The sequence below is a fragment of the Apodemus sylvaticus genome, chromosome 4, assembly GCF_947179515.1.
Source record: "Apodemus sylvaticus chromosome 4, mApoSyl1.1, whole genome shotgun sequence".
In the NCBI taxonomy this organism is placed as follows: Eukaryota; Metazoa; Chordata; class Mammalia; order Rodentia; family Muridae; genus Apodemus; species Apodemus sylvaticus.
The window spans coordinates 67,140,788-67,157,593 of NC_067475.1; the positions used below are offsets into that span (position 1 = coordinate 67,140,788).

Genomic DNA, 16,806 nt, shown 5'->3' on the forward strand with positions numbered 1-16,806 from the left:
GAAAAACTTACATTCCAAAATACTACAAAATCTAAAAGAGATTTCTAGATTCAAATGGATGAAAACTAACCAAGAGGCTACCTAAGCCCAGGTGTCTCAAGGCTCATCCCTGTAATCTCAGTAATGTCAGTCTTTAGAAAGCTGAACTACGGGGATTTCCATGAGTTTAAGGCCAATCAGAACTACAAAGTAAATTCCGAGTCCCTGTGGAAAAATGAAAAAGAAGAGAAACATAAAAGACTTAACCTTTCCTATAACACATGCTACTGAAACAGTATAAACTGTCTCCAATGAATGGGCCAGAAACAAACTCACTCGATCATACCAGACCTTTGAAGAACTAGAACCAATGTTCCTCGGAAATTCAACAAAATAGGGCTGGAGAGATGGCTTAGTGGTTAAGAATACTACTGGTTGCTCTTCTAAAGTCCTGAGTTCAATTCCCAGCACCCACGTGGCAGCTCACAGCGGTCTATAATTATCACATTGGAGCCAGTGCCCTTTTCTGGTGTGCAGGTGTACATGCAGACAAAACATCCATATGCATAAAAGAAAAATGTATTTTTTAAAAAAAAAATCTATAAAATATAAAGGAAACATTATCAAATTCATTCTATAAAGCTAGTATTTCTCTGTTACCAAAACAAGATAAATGCATTACAAGAAAAAAATCTAGAGTTAATTTCCCTGGTAAAGACAGATATAAAATTTGTATGAATAAAATTCAAGTACACACTAAGAAACCCATACTCCACCAGCTGTGGTGGCACATGTCTTTAATCCAAGCACTCAGAGGCAGAAGCAGGAGGATCTTTGAATTCGAGGCCAGGCTGATTTACAGAGCAAAATTAAGGACAACCAGGACTACACAGAGAAACACTGTCTCAGAAAACAAGGAAGAAGAGGAAGAGATGAAGGAGGAAGATGAGGAGGAGGTGAAGGAGAAGAAAGGGAAGAAAGAGGAAAAGGCGGAGGGGGAGGGGAGAGAAGCAGCAGCAGCTCATACACCATGACCAAGCTGGCGCCTTTACAGGGATGCTGAGATAGTTCAACACAGACAAACCAGTAAATGTACTGAAGCATGTAAATAGCCTTAAGAACAGAAATCACACGGTTATCTCGAGAGATATTGAAAAACATCTTTTTAAAACTACAGTATCCCTGCATGATAAAAAAGCTTTGACGGTATTAGAAGAAACCTCAACATACTAAAGAATATATATGACAAACCTAAGTCCAATATTAGACTAGCTAAGGGAGAAATTTAAACCAGGATGTCCAGTCTCTGCTCTTACTCAAAATTGTGCTTAATTCTTAGCAAGAGCAATGATGAAAGAAGCGAATGGATGGAAACAGAGAACAAACAGGCAAAACTAATCCGAATTGCAGATAATATGATTCTATACTTAAAAGACTTAAAAGTTCCATCACAACACTCTTTGAACTAATAAACATTTTTGCAAAGTAGAAGGATCCAAAACTAGCATTCAAAAATTAGTGCAGGGGCCAGCAAGGTCGCTCCTCCGTGTGTAAATGAGCTAATGACCTGAGGTTAATTCTCAGGACCTACATGATAGCAGGAGAGAACCAACTCCTCTGACTTTGACACGTGTAACACTGCATGCTCACACAAAAACACACACATGTACAAGAATGTACATTTATTTATGTAAAGTAAATGAAAAACCTTTTAGTTTAAGAAGTTCAATAAAGTACTAGAGAGATTTCAAAGCCAGTGAAGGGCTTCCCTTGCCTGTATTCGATCCCTAGAACCCATGTAAAAAGCTACAGTGACTTATGCTTGTAACCCAGGCACTGGAATAGCAGAAACAGGAGGATCGCTGGGGTTTGTGAACTAGCTAGTCTAGCAGAATCTGGCAAGCTTTTAATTCAATACTAGACTGTCTCAGAAACTAGTGGAGAACAGCACCTATATAAGCTCCTATATGACCACATGTATCTATAACCCCAGCACTGCTGGAGCTGGGACAGGAAAATTGCTGGGGCATGCTGGCACAGCTACCGCCAAATAATATTTGACAAAGATGTCAAAAACATTAGGGGGCTTTAGAGATGGCTTAACAGGTAAAAGCACTTGTTCTTGCAGAGGACCTGGGGTGGCTCACAACCATTTGTAAATCCAGTCCCAGAGTATTTAATGCCCTCTGACCTCCATAGGCACCACACATACACATGGTTACATATACCCACATGCAGGCAAAACATTCATACACTTAAATAATAAGTAAATCGAAAAAATACATTAAGAAATTTTCAGCATCTTTAGCCATTTAGAGAAATACAAATCAAAACCACTGAGAGACTCCATTTCACCCCAGTTAGGAAAGAGACAACACCAAATAGGACAGAGACGTGAGGATCTGAAGTCAATCTCCAGGACTCTCATAAAAAAGCCTAGCATGCTGCTTCACACTTTTAATGCCAGACTGCAGGAAGGGGAAAAATCAAAAATGGATGTTAGATTTTGTAGAATGCTTTTGTTGCAAGTTTTGAAATAGGATAATCTTTTTTTTAGCGTACTAAGACAGTGAATTATATTAACTTAACTTATTTTTGAGGATTGAACCAACCATACATTCTTGGGGTAAATTCTACTTGATCTTAATTTACTTCCCATTTTATATATTGCTTGGCTTTATGCATTTCTTGTCAAAATTTTATCTACTTTTTTACATCTAAATTTAAAAAAAAAAGATACAGTCTATACTTTCCTTTCAATGTCTCTATTTTAAGAACTGAAATTACCTTTTTATTTTTGAAAAGTACTTAAACACAATTATTCACAAAGTCCCTTAACATAGTAAAAACCAATTTTCCATCAAGTGCATTTACACACCACGCACATGCACACATATGTACACACACACACATACACACACAAAGTGTATCCTTTTACATTCCAAGTATCTGTCTTAGTTAGTTTTCTATTGCTATAACAAAAAACTATGACCAAGGCAACTTATAAAAGAAAGCAGTTAATTTGGAGCTCATGGCTCCAGAGGGCTGCAGTCCTTGACCATCATGGCAAGGAGCACAGGACCAGGAGGGAATGGCCCTGGAGCAGAACCTGAGAGCTTACATCTGGCCCACAAGCACAAGGCAGAAAGAGAAAAAAGACTAACTAGGAATGGTTTGGGCTTTTAAACCTCAAACACACCCCTCCTAATCTTTCTCACACAGTTCCACCACTTGGGAAATCTCTGAGCCTATGGAGGCCGTTCTCATTCAAACCACCACATCTCACTCCCTGGCCCTATAGGCTTATAGCCATACCATAATACAAAATGCACTCAATCCATCTTCAAAAGTCTGTCAGTCTCATGACTGTTTAAAAGTTTTAAGTCTCTTCTGAGACCCAAGCCAATCTTAATTGTAATCCCCTATAAAAGCAAAAGCAAGAGCAACCACACACTTTGAATGTACAATATGATATGCATTATCATTCCAAAGGGAGGGAAGGAAGCTTAGTGAGGAAATACTGGCCAGAGCAAAACTGAAATACAGAAGGGAAAACCCCAAATCCTGTAACTCCAAGTCTGATGTCAAGGACCTACTTAGACGCGTCATCCTTCCAGCTTTGCTGACTACAGCTGCTGCTTCTCCCTCTTGAGCTGGTCCCACCCCCTGAGTGCAGCTCTTCTTGGCAGATACCCCACACCTCTGACATCTCTGGCATCTCCAACATCCTAGGGTCTTCAACACAATCCAGACTCTACTATCACAGCTTCATGAAATGGACTCTCTGGTCCTCCACATGCCCAACCTCAGCATATTTCCTTAACCATGGAAGAAGATTCCAGTTCCTCTAAAGCCAGAACCACTGCACTGCCAAGTTCTGCTGCCTGCTTGGGATGCAGCCCGGCCCCTCCTAGAATTACGTTCATAGACATTTTCCTTGTTGTTGCTCTTTAGGCCTTTTCTTTCACAAATGCCCTGTGACCACCACTCCCTTTTCCCCATTCCTCCCTCGCTCTCTCAGACAAACCAAGGCCCCAACATTAAATTTCCTGGTTCTTTCTTTCTCCTCAAATAGTACATTTTATACTTCTTTTTGCTCTGCATTTTCACTTTCATTGTAAATCTGCATAAGAGTAATCACTAATAGCCACACATATCAATATTAGGCCATCTTGAAATCTACCAATGAAATTAGAACAAAACTCTTCAGTTTAGTCTCAAGCAAATTATTCAGATAAAGGCAAATGTAGCAACATTCTTTGCCAAATTATCACAAAAATGGTCTCTAGTCCATGGTCTGTAGCCAGTGTTGTTCCTCTAAGAAACCTCTTGAGCAGGGCGTCCACACTGGCCTCAGGTGTCCATAGTCCACCACTGTCCTCCCAATTCCTACTAGGATGGCCCATTGAAGCCCACTTACAGGCTTACAGCATTCAACAACTTTTCTAATTCAAAGCTACAAAGCCTTTCACATTTCTCCAAACAAAAGCATAGCCAAGCCTGTTACAGCAATATAACACTTTGTAGTACCAAGCTGGACCTTAGTTGCATGATCAAGACAACTTATAAAAGAAAGCATTTCATTTGGGGCCCATGGTTTCAAAGGACTAGAGAGCACGGCAACAAGCAGGCAGCCGTGACTCTAGAGCAGCAGCCGACAGCTGGTATCTGATGCACAAGCACAAGACAGAGAAAGCTCTAACTAGGACTAGCAGGAGCTTTTTAAATCTTCAGTGACACACCTCCTCCAAAAAGGCCACACCTCCTAACCCTTCCCAGACAGTTCTACCAACAGCAGACCAAGCTTTCAAATATATGAGCCTATGGGGGTCATTCTCATTTAAACCATCACATAATATCCCAGCTTATAAAGTAAATGATGTGATTACTATGTCTTTATAGTGGCTATAGATGACATTGGAAGGTAAACAGCATCAGAGCAGCTGCTCTGTGATGGTTATGGTGACTGCTTACTTGACAGAATCTAGACTTATCTAGGACATGAGCTCCGGGCATCCCTATGAGGCATTATATAGACCAGGTTAATAAAGGCAGGTAGGCTGGGGTCCTATGAAATGGAAAAGAGATACTAAACTGAGTGGCACCACCAAGTCCATGTGTGTATCATACAACCAGCTGCCTCAAATGCCTGCTTCAGACTTCCTCACATGCTGCATTGTGAAGTCAAAATAACCCTTCCTCCCTTAGGTTGTTTAGTCGGGGTACTTTATCACAACAGAAAAGTAACTGGGAAACACTTCAAGTTTATTTTATCTAACACTGAATGACGTGTGGCCCCAAAGAGGCCTTTCATAGCTAACTCTTCAGCCAGTTTTAGATACTTGAAACTAAAACCACATCTTCATCAAGTTTTTATTAGCAAATGTGAAGAAGCAAGGAGATCCCATCTGTCACAGAAATAACGCTTCTACTTAGTAATGGTTAGTAAGAAGGTTGAATAAAATCAGTTAAAAGCTAAAAGTATAATTTAAAAGACTTGCACTTTAAAAGGTCTAGCACCAGAAAATAACTTATTAAAAAAAAAAATTGCCAGCCTGGTCTACAGAGTGAGTTCCAGGACAGCCAGGGCTATACAGAGAAACCCTGTCTCAAAAAAAAAAAAAAAAAAAAAAAAAAAAAATCAAAAAAATAAATAAATAAAATAAATAAAAAGTCAGGCACGGTGAAGCACACCTTTAATATCAGCACTTTAGAAGCAGAAGGGGAAATATCTCTGTGAGTTTCAGGCCAGCCTAGTCTACATAGTTAGTTTCAGGCCACCCAGAACTATAAAGCCAGTCCCTGTCTCTAACACACACATACACACACACCACACACACAAAGAGAGATAGACAGACAAAGACAGAGACACAGAGACAGAAAGTTTAAAAAATGATGTATTTTACAATAAAGAAAAGAACAATGCAATAGTGAAAGAAAGTAAAACTAGAGCCCTGGGGCTCCTGGAACACAAGACTAACACAGCAAGTGGAACAAGGCATGGCCACTCATGCCTGTACCCTCCCTTCCCTCAGAATACACTCAGAAGTAGGAAGATCACTGAATTCAAGGCCAGCCAATTTACATGGCAAGTTTCAAACCAGCCTGAGCTACAAGAGACTTTTGACCAGCCCCACCAAGATAAAAGGAACATAAAGATTAAACTGTTTGTAATACCAAGGCAATAAAAGGACACCCCCAAAATTATCTGAAGATTGCCTACTATCATGGCAGACTTTTTATTTTTTGGTTTCTCAAGTCAGGGTTTCACTGTGTAGTCCTGGCTGTCCTAGATCTTGCTCTGTAGAATAAGCTGGCCTTATATTCAAAGATCTGCCTGCCTCTGCCTCCCAGTGCTGAGATTAAAGGTGTGTGCCACCACCACCCAGCTAATTTTACTTTTTTATCAAAGACTTATTTTTAATTATATGTGTGTCTAAGAATGGGTATGTGCACACAACTGTATCTGCAAAAGGAGACCAGAGGAGTTAGATCCTCTACAGCTGGAGTTAAAAGTGACTGTGAGCCACCCAGTGTGGACGCTGGAAACCAAACCCTAGTCCTCTAGAAGAGCAGCAAATGCTTAATCATTTTAAATGGCCTTAAATCAAAACAAGTAGATATCAACAATTTTATTTAATTCAATCTAATGTACCTTTATATTCTTCTTGATCAACTCAGTGCTTTCTGCAGGCAAAAGGTAAGATGCCTGCCACAGGTCCCAGCACGCCAAATGGAGCATGAACTGGCCCTGGGGAAGGTGCTGATGAATGTAAAAGCAGAACTGACCTACAAATGCTGGCCTCCCCTTCTACCTCACAACACTGCACTGTTTGCTGACTACACACAGAAACTACCAACCACAAAGGTGAAGGACAGGACCTGACTTCTCCTCTCCACTTTGAACCTCTTTGCTCATTCCTTTTCACGACTACAGGAATAATGTATCTGGTTGGTGTGTAGCAAGGGCCTAATGGCTGCCAATTATACTTCTCTAGTAGACAGAGTTACTGTATTAGGAAGCTACGTACATGAAGGAAAAAAATTTAGTGTGATTCTGAGCACGAGAGCCTACTCTACAGCCTAACTTTCAGATGTTTTGTCACATATAAACTTAGGGCATCGATGTGATCACAGTCCAACTGAGTTGTCCAGTCAGGTTCAAGAAAAATAATTTTTAGAAAAATTGAGAATTAGTTGGGCAGTAGTGGCTCTCGCCTTTAATGCCAGCACTTAGGAGGCAGAAGCAGACAGATTTCTAAGTTCAAGGCCAGCCTGGTCTACAGAGTGAGTTCCAGGACACCAAGGTTACACAGAGAAACTCTGTCTCGGAAAAAAAAAATTGAGAATTATTTTTAAGTATACAGGTGTTTTGCCTGCATTTATAGCTGTGCACCAAATGTGTGCACTACTCAAAGAGTCCAGAAGAAGACACCAAGTCCCCCTTGCAATTGGAGTTACAGACCATGGTGACACCTCCCTGTGCAGCAAGCCCCTGTAGGTGCTATGAATTGAACCATGGTCCCCTGGAAAAGCAGCCAGTGCTTCTAACCACTTAACTGTCTCTCCAGCCCTCAAAAATTATTTCCATCTGTCTGGTTTCTATGTTTTATTTCTTAGTATGTTCTAGACTCAGGTGGGCAAGAAATAAGTATATATAATTCCATGACCAACCATCACACAACTAGACATATCTAACATAGAATAATAGTTTAGGGCTGGAGAGCTGGCTGAGCGGTTAAGAGCACTGACTGCTCTTCCGAAGGTCCTGAGTTCAAATCCCAGCAACCACATGGTGGCTCACAACCATCTGTAAAAAGATCTGACCCCTTCTTCTGGGGTGTCTGAAGATAGCTACAGTGCACTTACATGTAATAATAAATAAATCTTATAAAAAGAATAGTTTAATAGAAATAGCATAAGCATAAAAAATGCAGTTATAAAATATAGATTAATATAATAATTCATAAAAAATATATGACTAGGAATACAAAGACAGCAAAACCCTAAGTAAATTTTAAAAAGCAAAATTATAAAAGAATAAACTCAATAATTGTAACTGAAAAGTTATGAGACTCACACAGGAGAAATGGTGACACACTGTGCCAAAGAAAAATTTAAGCAAGAATAAAATAATGAGACTATGGGGAACTTTTAATTTTTATAAAACCTTCTTAGGCCTTTAACCCCAGCACTCAGGAGGCAGAGGCAGAGGCAGAAGCAAGCAGATCTTTATGAGTTCAAAGCTAACCTGGTTGATCTACATAGTTGCAGGCCAACAACAGCTACACATTAAGACCTGCTTTTTAAAAGAAAGAGAGAAGGGAGGGGAAAGGAGCGGAGGGGAGGGGAAGGGAATGGGAGGGGAGGGAAGGAAAACCTACTTAATGTTGTTATGTCACAGTACATCAAGAAGGAATCCAAAAATAATACAAATACAAATATTCTTTAGGGTTTTTTTTGTTGCTGTTGGTATTTTTATTGGTGGTGTTTTAGGGTTTTTTTGTTTGTCTTTTCTCTGAGATCCACTTGCCTCTGCCTCCCTAGTGCTGAGATTAAGAGCATGGGCCACCACCACCCAGCAAATGGAAATATTCCTAATGCCTTAGCCCCTTTGTTTATACAGCATGATTTTATATTATAATGCATCTAAGATGCAACAGAACAAATTTTACTTAAATAAATTGCTCAGAGCACCTTGTCCTCTTGTGCATACCTAAAAGCTCTTTTATCTTACTTTCAGAAAATCTGAGGCAGCAGCTATAATCAATTCAGTCAAACTGTGTCTTTGACTCTGACTCTGCCCCCATTTCCTTTCCCTCTTCCCACTCCAACTCCCTCTGTGGTTCAGTGTGCATGCATGGGTGCTTGCTTATATGCATGTATGCATGTGTGTGTGTGTGTGTGTGTGTGTGTGTGCATGCATACGTAATTTTGGAGACTTAACCTGGGCCTTACACCTCTAGCCTCAAAGGCTTTCTTGCATGTAGTACAATCAATTTAAGCTTATCCCCAACTAGCTTACAAATAAATGAGACTCAGACTCTGGTCATTTTATTTGGCTTTGGCAATTACTGTGGAGGGTAATCCTATTCTACTCTTCTAATTGCAGGCCTGGCTGCCTCTCCTATGGTGTTCCCCAGTTACTTGCTGTTTCTCCTGCCCATGTGTTCATCATCCATCTCCCTTTATGGCGGCTACCTCTCTCCCCTCCTTCTTCTTCCTACTTCTTCCCCTGGTCTCCATCCTCCAACCAGGTTACTCCAATCCCATGTACCTCTAATCCCTCTAGTAATAATAGGCTATAGCCAAGTGTGCAGAATGAGAGGCCACTGCTATCCTGAGGTTGCTAATGAGAACCTGAAGTAATGGGCTCAGTTACTCAGGGATGCACTGATTACTTGGAAGCCCTTGAGTAACACCAGTGACATCTGCCCTGAGGTCAGCTTGTAGGCGTCTTAGATTCACCCTCCACTGACTCGTACATGTTACTCAAGTATTGTTGCTCTGTAACTGCTAAGCCTTTTCCTGTCTTCTTTCCCAATTACCCTTCCCACTCCATCCTTTTTTGAAAGATAAATAAATAAGTATTAAGTATTTTGGAAATTTTCTTGAGTTAAGCTTCTTCTAATATATCCATTTAGGGCGGCCACTGCTCAGAAGGCGGCTTAGCAGTTAGAGCACTGGCTGCTTCTCCAGAGGACCCAGGTTCCCTTCCCAGCACACACATGGCAGCTCACAATTGTCTGTAACTCTTGTTCTAGGAGATCCAACACCCTCACTTGGACATATTGATAGGCAAAACACCAATGCACATGAAATAAAAATAAGGAAATTAAAAATAAAAAAATTAAAATTCAGCTAATTATAGAAAATAGTTTCTTCATTATATAAGCAACTTACTAAAGAAAAACACAGACGCAAGAGGTTCCCAGAACCCAATGGGGATGACATTAGCTGAAATACCCAACAAAGAGGAGAGAGAACCTGTAGAGACCCCATCAGTGGTTAGGAACAGCCCACGGTCAAGGGATGGGGCCACCCACCCATCCCAAAAATATTAACTCAGAACTGCTCCTATCTAAAGGAAATGCAGGGATAACAGTGGAGCAGAGACTGAAGGAAAGGCCATCCAGAGACTGTCCACCTAGGGATCCATCCCATCTACAGAAAGCAAACCCAAGACACTGTTGTTGATGCCAAGAAGCACTTACTGACAGGAGCCTGGTATAGCTGTCTCCTGAGAGGCTCTGCCAGAGTCTGACCAATACAGATGCAGATGCTCTCAGCCAACTGTCACACTGAGCATGGGGACCCCAATGGAGGAGTTAGGGAAAGGACTGAAGGAGCTGAAGGGGTTTGCAACCCACAGGAAGAACAACAATATCAACCAACCAGACCCTCCAGAGCTCCCAGGGACTAAACCACCAACCAAAAGAGTACACATGGAGGGACCCACAGCTCCATCTGCATATGAGCACAGGATGGCCTTATCTGGCATCAGTGGGAGGGGAGGTCCTTGGTCCTGTGGAGACTCGAGGCCCCAGTGTAGGGAGATGCTAGGGTGGTGAAGCAGGAGTGGGTGTGTGGGTGGGGGAGCACCCTCATAGAAGCAGGAGTATGGGACATGGGATAGGGGGGTTTTCAGAGAGGAAACCTGGAAGGGGGACAACATTTGAAATGTAAATAAATAAAATAACCAGTAAAAAAACAACACAGAAAAACCAAAGCCTGTGGTAAGATAACCAATTAGAACATAGAAATTAAGTGCTGGTGCTCTATTTAACTGTATTTCTAAGTCTAAGCTGTTTTTGTCTCCAGGGACATGGATATAAAAACATGTAGCCTAACAATACTATTTTAAGAGTTTTAAAAAAACCTCTAAGTCCCTTCTCCATGAAGTATACTCATGGCTCTTCTCGCTAAGCCTCTTCCTCAAGGCAGATACACGGGGATCTACATACTAAGTATGTGTTGTTAACATCCTATGAAGGACGTTTCCACTTCCCCCACATTCTCCAAGGAAACAGGCACAGAAATGTTGCAAGGAATCCTGCTGCAGTTAGTTAGGTTGCATACCTAGGGTAAGGACCCCAGTACCTTGGTTCTAGAATATGTACTCTGTCACTGTAGATGATCGGTCTGGACTAAATGATCTTCCTCCCACTGTACTTCTCCATACGCCCCCACCCCAGGCAGTCGGTACACTCCTGGATCTGTGTCCCCCACCCACTCTATGTGTTTACACTTGCTCTCCAACTATACTGCAGTACTGTGCAGGCAAGGTAACCAGACATGTGCTTCCTGCCCCTACTTGTACTAGAAGCAATATGTATAAAAAGTTCTCACCTAATTCTTCAAAATCCTTGGGGATTTCAATATATTACTATAAAGACATTTTTCCAGTTATAAAATGCAAAACATTTTAAAAGAAGAAAGTTAACCCTCAGTAGACAGAGGCAGGTCGACCTCTGGGAGATGAATGCGGCCTGGTCTACATAGTAAGTTCCAGGACAGCCAGAGCCATGTAGGGAAACATTGTCTTGAGAGGAGAGAAGAGGGGAGAGGGGAGAGGGGAGAGGGGAGAGGGGAGGGGGGAGGGGAGGGGGAGGGGAGGGAAGGGAGGAGGGGAGGGGAGGGGAGGGGGAGGGGAGGGAAGGGAGGAGGGGGGAGGGGAGGGGAGGGGGAGGGAGGGGGAGGGGAGGGGAGGGGAGGGGAGGGGGGGGGAGGGGGAGGGGGGAGGAGAAAGAGAGAGAGAGAGAGAGAGAGAGAGAGAGAGAGAGAGAGAGAAAGAGAGAGAGAGAATAAAATATTTAGAATATTGAGGCATGGTGACAAGAAAACTCTATTGAGGGGGAAACTGGGCATGACTACACCTTACGACAAAGCCTGTCACTGCTAAGGAACATGAACTCATGACCATGACTTCTGTAAAATTACTACCCGAAGGGTAGCCCAGGCCATAGTGTCAGATACAGCCCTACTAAAGTTAGAATGCTGACCACATACACTTGTTTTCCTTCTTACTCAATGCATCTCCTCCTCATGAATCATACATACAAAACTGACAGATCCATCTATTTCCATTTCTAAAAGAGAACGAATGCTTAAAGAAAGTCAAGTGAAGTTTCTTCTGCACATGCACAATCAGGAGCAGACTATGCTCCCAGAAATAGCACACCCTGGGAAATGCTAACATCAAGAAGACTGCCAGGCCTCACAGAATATACAGACTTCAAATGCTTCTTAACCTATCAACAAGAAAACACAAGTAAGTGTTCAAAAAATGATCTGTCTGGAGTTATGCTCACATCAACTCATCTTAAAGCAGTTATGAATTGACTAAAAATCTTAGAACTAGATGTTAGCAATTACCATAGCCATAAACAAAAGGAAACATCTTAATACAATTCTTGACTACAATGTCTGTCATCAACAAGGGAGGGAGATACATTTACATCTTAAAATAATTTTCTCTTTTTTCTTTTTTGGTTTTTGTTTTATTTTGTTTTGTTTTTGTTTTGTTTTGTTTTTTTTGAGACAAGGTTTCTCTGTGTAGCCCTGGCTGTCCTGGAACTCACTCTGTAGACCAGGCTGGTCTGGAACTCAGAAATCCACCTGCCTCTGCCTCCCAAGTGCTGGGGTTAAAGGTGTGCGCCACCACTGCCAGGCCCTTAAGATAATTTTCAAAAAAAGAAAAGTTCAGTGATTTATGGGCTTATTAACTCTGATTCTAAAATAGAAGGGAATTCTGATTATGGGATTTAACATTAAAAATTTGTTTTGGTCATATTTCAGCTTTTAGCACCTGAAAGCTATGTGGCAACAGAGATATACACAAGTCAAAGAAGAAAGTGGAAGTGCTTGCAGTCCAATGAACTGGGTTTTCCCATCTGGGAAGCAGTTTTTGAACAACTATAAGCATGGAGTATGAACACCACTGAACTGTGTACTTAAAAACAGTTTAAGAACTACGTATAACAGCACATGTCCATAGCCTCAGCTTCTCCAGAGGCTAAGGCAGGAGGATCAGTTGAGCTCATGATTTAAGACAAGCCAAGACAATATAGTAAAACCTTGTGAAACTCCTTCTCTAAAGAAACAAGAGGTTCAAACAGTTACACAAGCCAAAAAGAAAGAAGTCAATGAAAAGCCAAAGTACTTTGAATTGAAAAATAAGTCGTATTAAAGGACACAGACTCTGTAGTCCTTTAATACCATTTATTTTTACCTGTAGTACTCCGTTTTCAAATAATGATTTCAGAGTTTTGATCTTCTAACTGCCTATGCCACATGCCTATGAATACTAGCACCTGAGATGCTGAAGCAGGAGGAATTATGGTTTCAAGGCAAACCAATGTTACATAGTGAGTATGAAGCCTGCCTGGACTATATAGTAAAACCTGTCTCAGGGGCAGGGGGTTGGGGGGTGAGCGGTGAGGAGGGGAGAGACAGAAAGAGACAGAGACACAGAGAGAGGGAGAGAGGGGGGAGAGAGAGTAACAGGGAGGGGGAGGAGAAGAGAGAGAATTCATATTCAATATATGGATGCTACATTGTACAAAGGAATAGAAATTAATTAATTAAGGGTCCCATCTTAGGATCTGGAAGGCTATAAATATACTTATTTCAATGCAAACTACCATGTTAACAAAAGGTAAATTCTAGAAACTAGTATTATATGATGTTGTTTTAAAAGTGCTTTATTGCAATTTGGGTAGTAAGTCACCAGGGCTGCCAGTGCAGTGGAGGCTATAGCACTGATGCTCTACAAATATCACACGCTTTTAATTCATATACAGAAAGCAGCAGCAGAAAAAGAGAACACAGCCAGGTTTGCAGCAGGATATTTTACAGGCTATGACTTTTTCCTCAGAAGAAGCATGCCAAACCCTTAGCTCCTAAGGACACAGATCTTTCCAGGGTATGCTTGACTGTATTCTTCTTACACATCCATCCTCAGTGATGCTGAACTAGGTGGTTGGTTATCTGTCACTTTAATCCCCATCCACGCCATCTCTGTAAGCAACTCTACAATCATAGGAAAACTTACCTCTGCAAAATGTGTTGCTGTGCTATTGTCTGTCCGGTTTCCACCACCACCTAAAAAACTAAAGAGAAAAGTAATGGTGGTGACTCTCTTCCCAGGGATAAGCTCCCTCCCTTCCCAAATATAGGAAGCTAAATTTAGGACTGGCCAAATGAGAACACAGCTCAATGGGGAAAATCACTCATCCCAGCAGGACCCTGCCAGAGACACCATGTCTGTAAGGTATCTTAACAAATAAAACAGTAGAGAGGCAAAAGAAAATTGGCATACCAAACAACAAAATCAAGTGGTTTTCAAATGAATTAAAGATACATCAAGCCAGGCGGTGGTGCACTTGGGAGGCAGAGGCAGGCGGATTTCTGAGTTCGAGGCCAGCCTGGTCTACAAAGTGAGTTCCAGGACAGCCAGGGTTACACAGAGAAACCCTGTCTCGAAAAAAACAAAAAACAAAAAACAAAAAACAAACAAACAAACAAAAAACCAAAAAAAACACCAAAAAAAAAAAAAGCTACATCAAATGGAAATTTAGAGGGTCACTGCTCAGAAAGAAGGACTTACAGCCAGTAACCCAATTTAAAGTTAGCCTAGCAAAGAAAGAAAACTAAATATGTATCTTCAAAGAGTCTAAGAAAACAAAAATATTTCTGCATGAAACTATTTAACCAGATAGATGATCAAGACAACCCAGGTTAGTAGCTTCTGGAATTACTGAATGTATACTGTAAAGGCTCTGGTCTAGATTAGCAGATTAGAAAGAATTCAGTACGTATTTCTTCTTTGAATGGTTATCCTATTCTTAGATTATCCTACCCAGCCTTCAGGGTACCTCACCCATGAACTGCCTCTGACCTCACCAACCGAGTATGACTCCTCCACATCCTTCTGCGCTGACTCTGGTTCTAAGTTCTGCCTGGTATTATTAATAGCTAGGATTTTGCTTCAACCATCTCAACCCTTTGCTCCTTTCAAAAATATAAACTAAAAGCCCAAAAGCCATATTTTATAATTAATACCTCACATATATACATCTATTATTATCAGATGTCAACTCTGAAAACCTTGTGATGACATATCCTATTCCTGTAACTGCAAAATAAAAGTTGCTGAATTAATAGCACATGTCTAATTGATAAAATACCTCTTTTCAAGGACCCAGAAGAACAGAAAGAAATTAAATCCCACTATTCATATGAAATTTGCAGAGAAAAAAACTGATTAGCACTTTTTAAAAGGGAAGAACAACTGAGTCACAAAAACCTGCTAGAAAGCTCTTCCAGCAGCAGACACAAGCATGCATCCTATTCATAAACCTTTGAACTACTGACAACTACTTTTATCTTCAGGATTACAGTACTATTCCAGGCACTGCACTGAGCTCATTGAGGAAACAAATGCACCCTAGTTAGTCTAAAACCAAGGCAAATATTGTTCTTTCTGCATTCGCCTCAAGCCTTACTCTGATGAGAAACCATCTGAAACTTGTGTTTGTTTAAGAGATTAAAAACACTTTTTAAAAAATCATTTTAATTATGCAACACCTATATTAAATAATTGAACTATGAGATTCCATAACGCATGGCTATATAGATATTTTATTGCCCAAACCTAACAGGCTTCTAAGGCTCACCTTTCCTAAGTTGTGTAGTTGTTGGTGTTGGTGCTGGTACTGGTGCTGGTGCTGGTGGCGTGTGTGTATGTGTCTGTGTGTCTTGTTTTTGAGATATGGTCTGATCTCATAATTCAAACTAGCCATGAACTCACTATGCCGCCCAAACTAGTTCTTCTGCACCTTAAGAATAAAAAAACTAAGCATGGAGAAGACATAATAAAAACAACAATTTTCTAATAAATTTTACAAAAATTAAGAAAATTTACAAGATGACTTCTAGCATGTGTAGAAGCAGATGGGGCCCACTATCTTATATCTACATGCAAAGACTTCCTCATAGTGATTTATTTTTATGGTACTGGGGTTGAGCCTACGGCCTCATACAAAACAGGCAAACATGTCTACCACTGAGCTGCATTTTCTCTTTTTACTTCTTCTCTAGAGAGCAGGTCTAAGTGCCCAGGCTGACTGAGAGCGCCACAGCCCAGGCAAGCCTCAAGATCCTACACTCACTCTGCTTCCACTTCTGAGTAACTACAATTTCTGGCTTGCAGTATCAGGGTCAGTTTCAATAATTTTTTACTATTTACTATTAATCACTGCAACTGCTAAGTACTAAAATCAGCAAATACTTAAAAATTTTATAAAAGGGAATAATAATTCATTGCCCGTAAGACTCTTGAGTCTAAGAATGAGATTTTAAAAACACTGACTGCCAGGCAGTGGTAGCCGCGCACGCTTTAATCACAGCACTTGGGAGGTAGAGGCAGGCGGATTTTTGAGTTCGAGGCCAGCCTGATCTACAGAGTGAGTTTCAGGACAGCCAGGGCTACACAGAGAAACCCTGTCTCGAACAAAACAAAACAAAAAAACAAAACAAAACAACAACAACAACAACAAAAAAAAATAAAAAAACCTGACTTCGGGCTGGAGAGATGGCTCAGCAGTTAGGAGCACTGACGGGTCTTCCAGAGGTCCTAAGTTCAATTCCCAGCAACCACATGGTGGCTCACAACCATCTGTAAAGCTGATGCCCTTTTCTGGTGTGTCTGAAGATAGCAACAGTGTATTTATACATATAAATAAATCTTTAAAAAATAGAAAAGAAACCACTGACTTCACCAGGCAGTGGTGGCACACAATTTTAGTTCCAGCACTCCAGAGGCAA

The 16,806-nt window shown here is 41.0% G+C and overlaps 1 protein-coding gene across 2 annotated transcripts in view; it reads right to left on the bottom strand.

The window, feature by feature from the left end:
* The window catches only part of Rnf115 (ring finger protein 115), a 66,611-nt gene that overhangs the window by 19,595 nt on the left and 30,210 nt on the right, over positions 1 to 16,806 (bottom strand). For both annotated transcript variants that reach the window (XM_052179683.1, XM_052179684.1), the window contains one exon: positions 14,033 to 14,090. In XM_052179683.1, the coding sequence (XP_052035643.1) occupies positions 14,033 to 14,090 (58 nt within the window). The remainder of the gene's footprint in view (positions 1 to 14,032; positions 14,091 to 16,806) is intronic.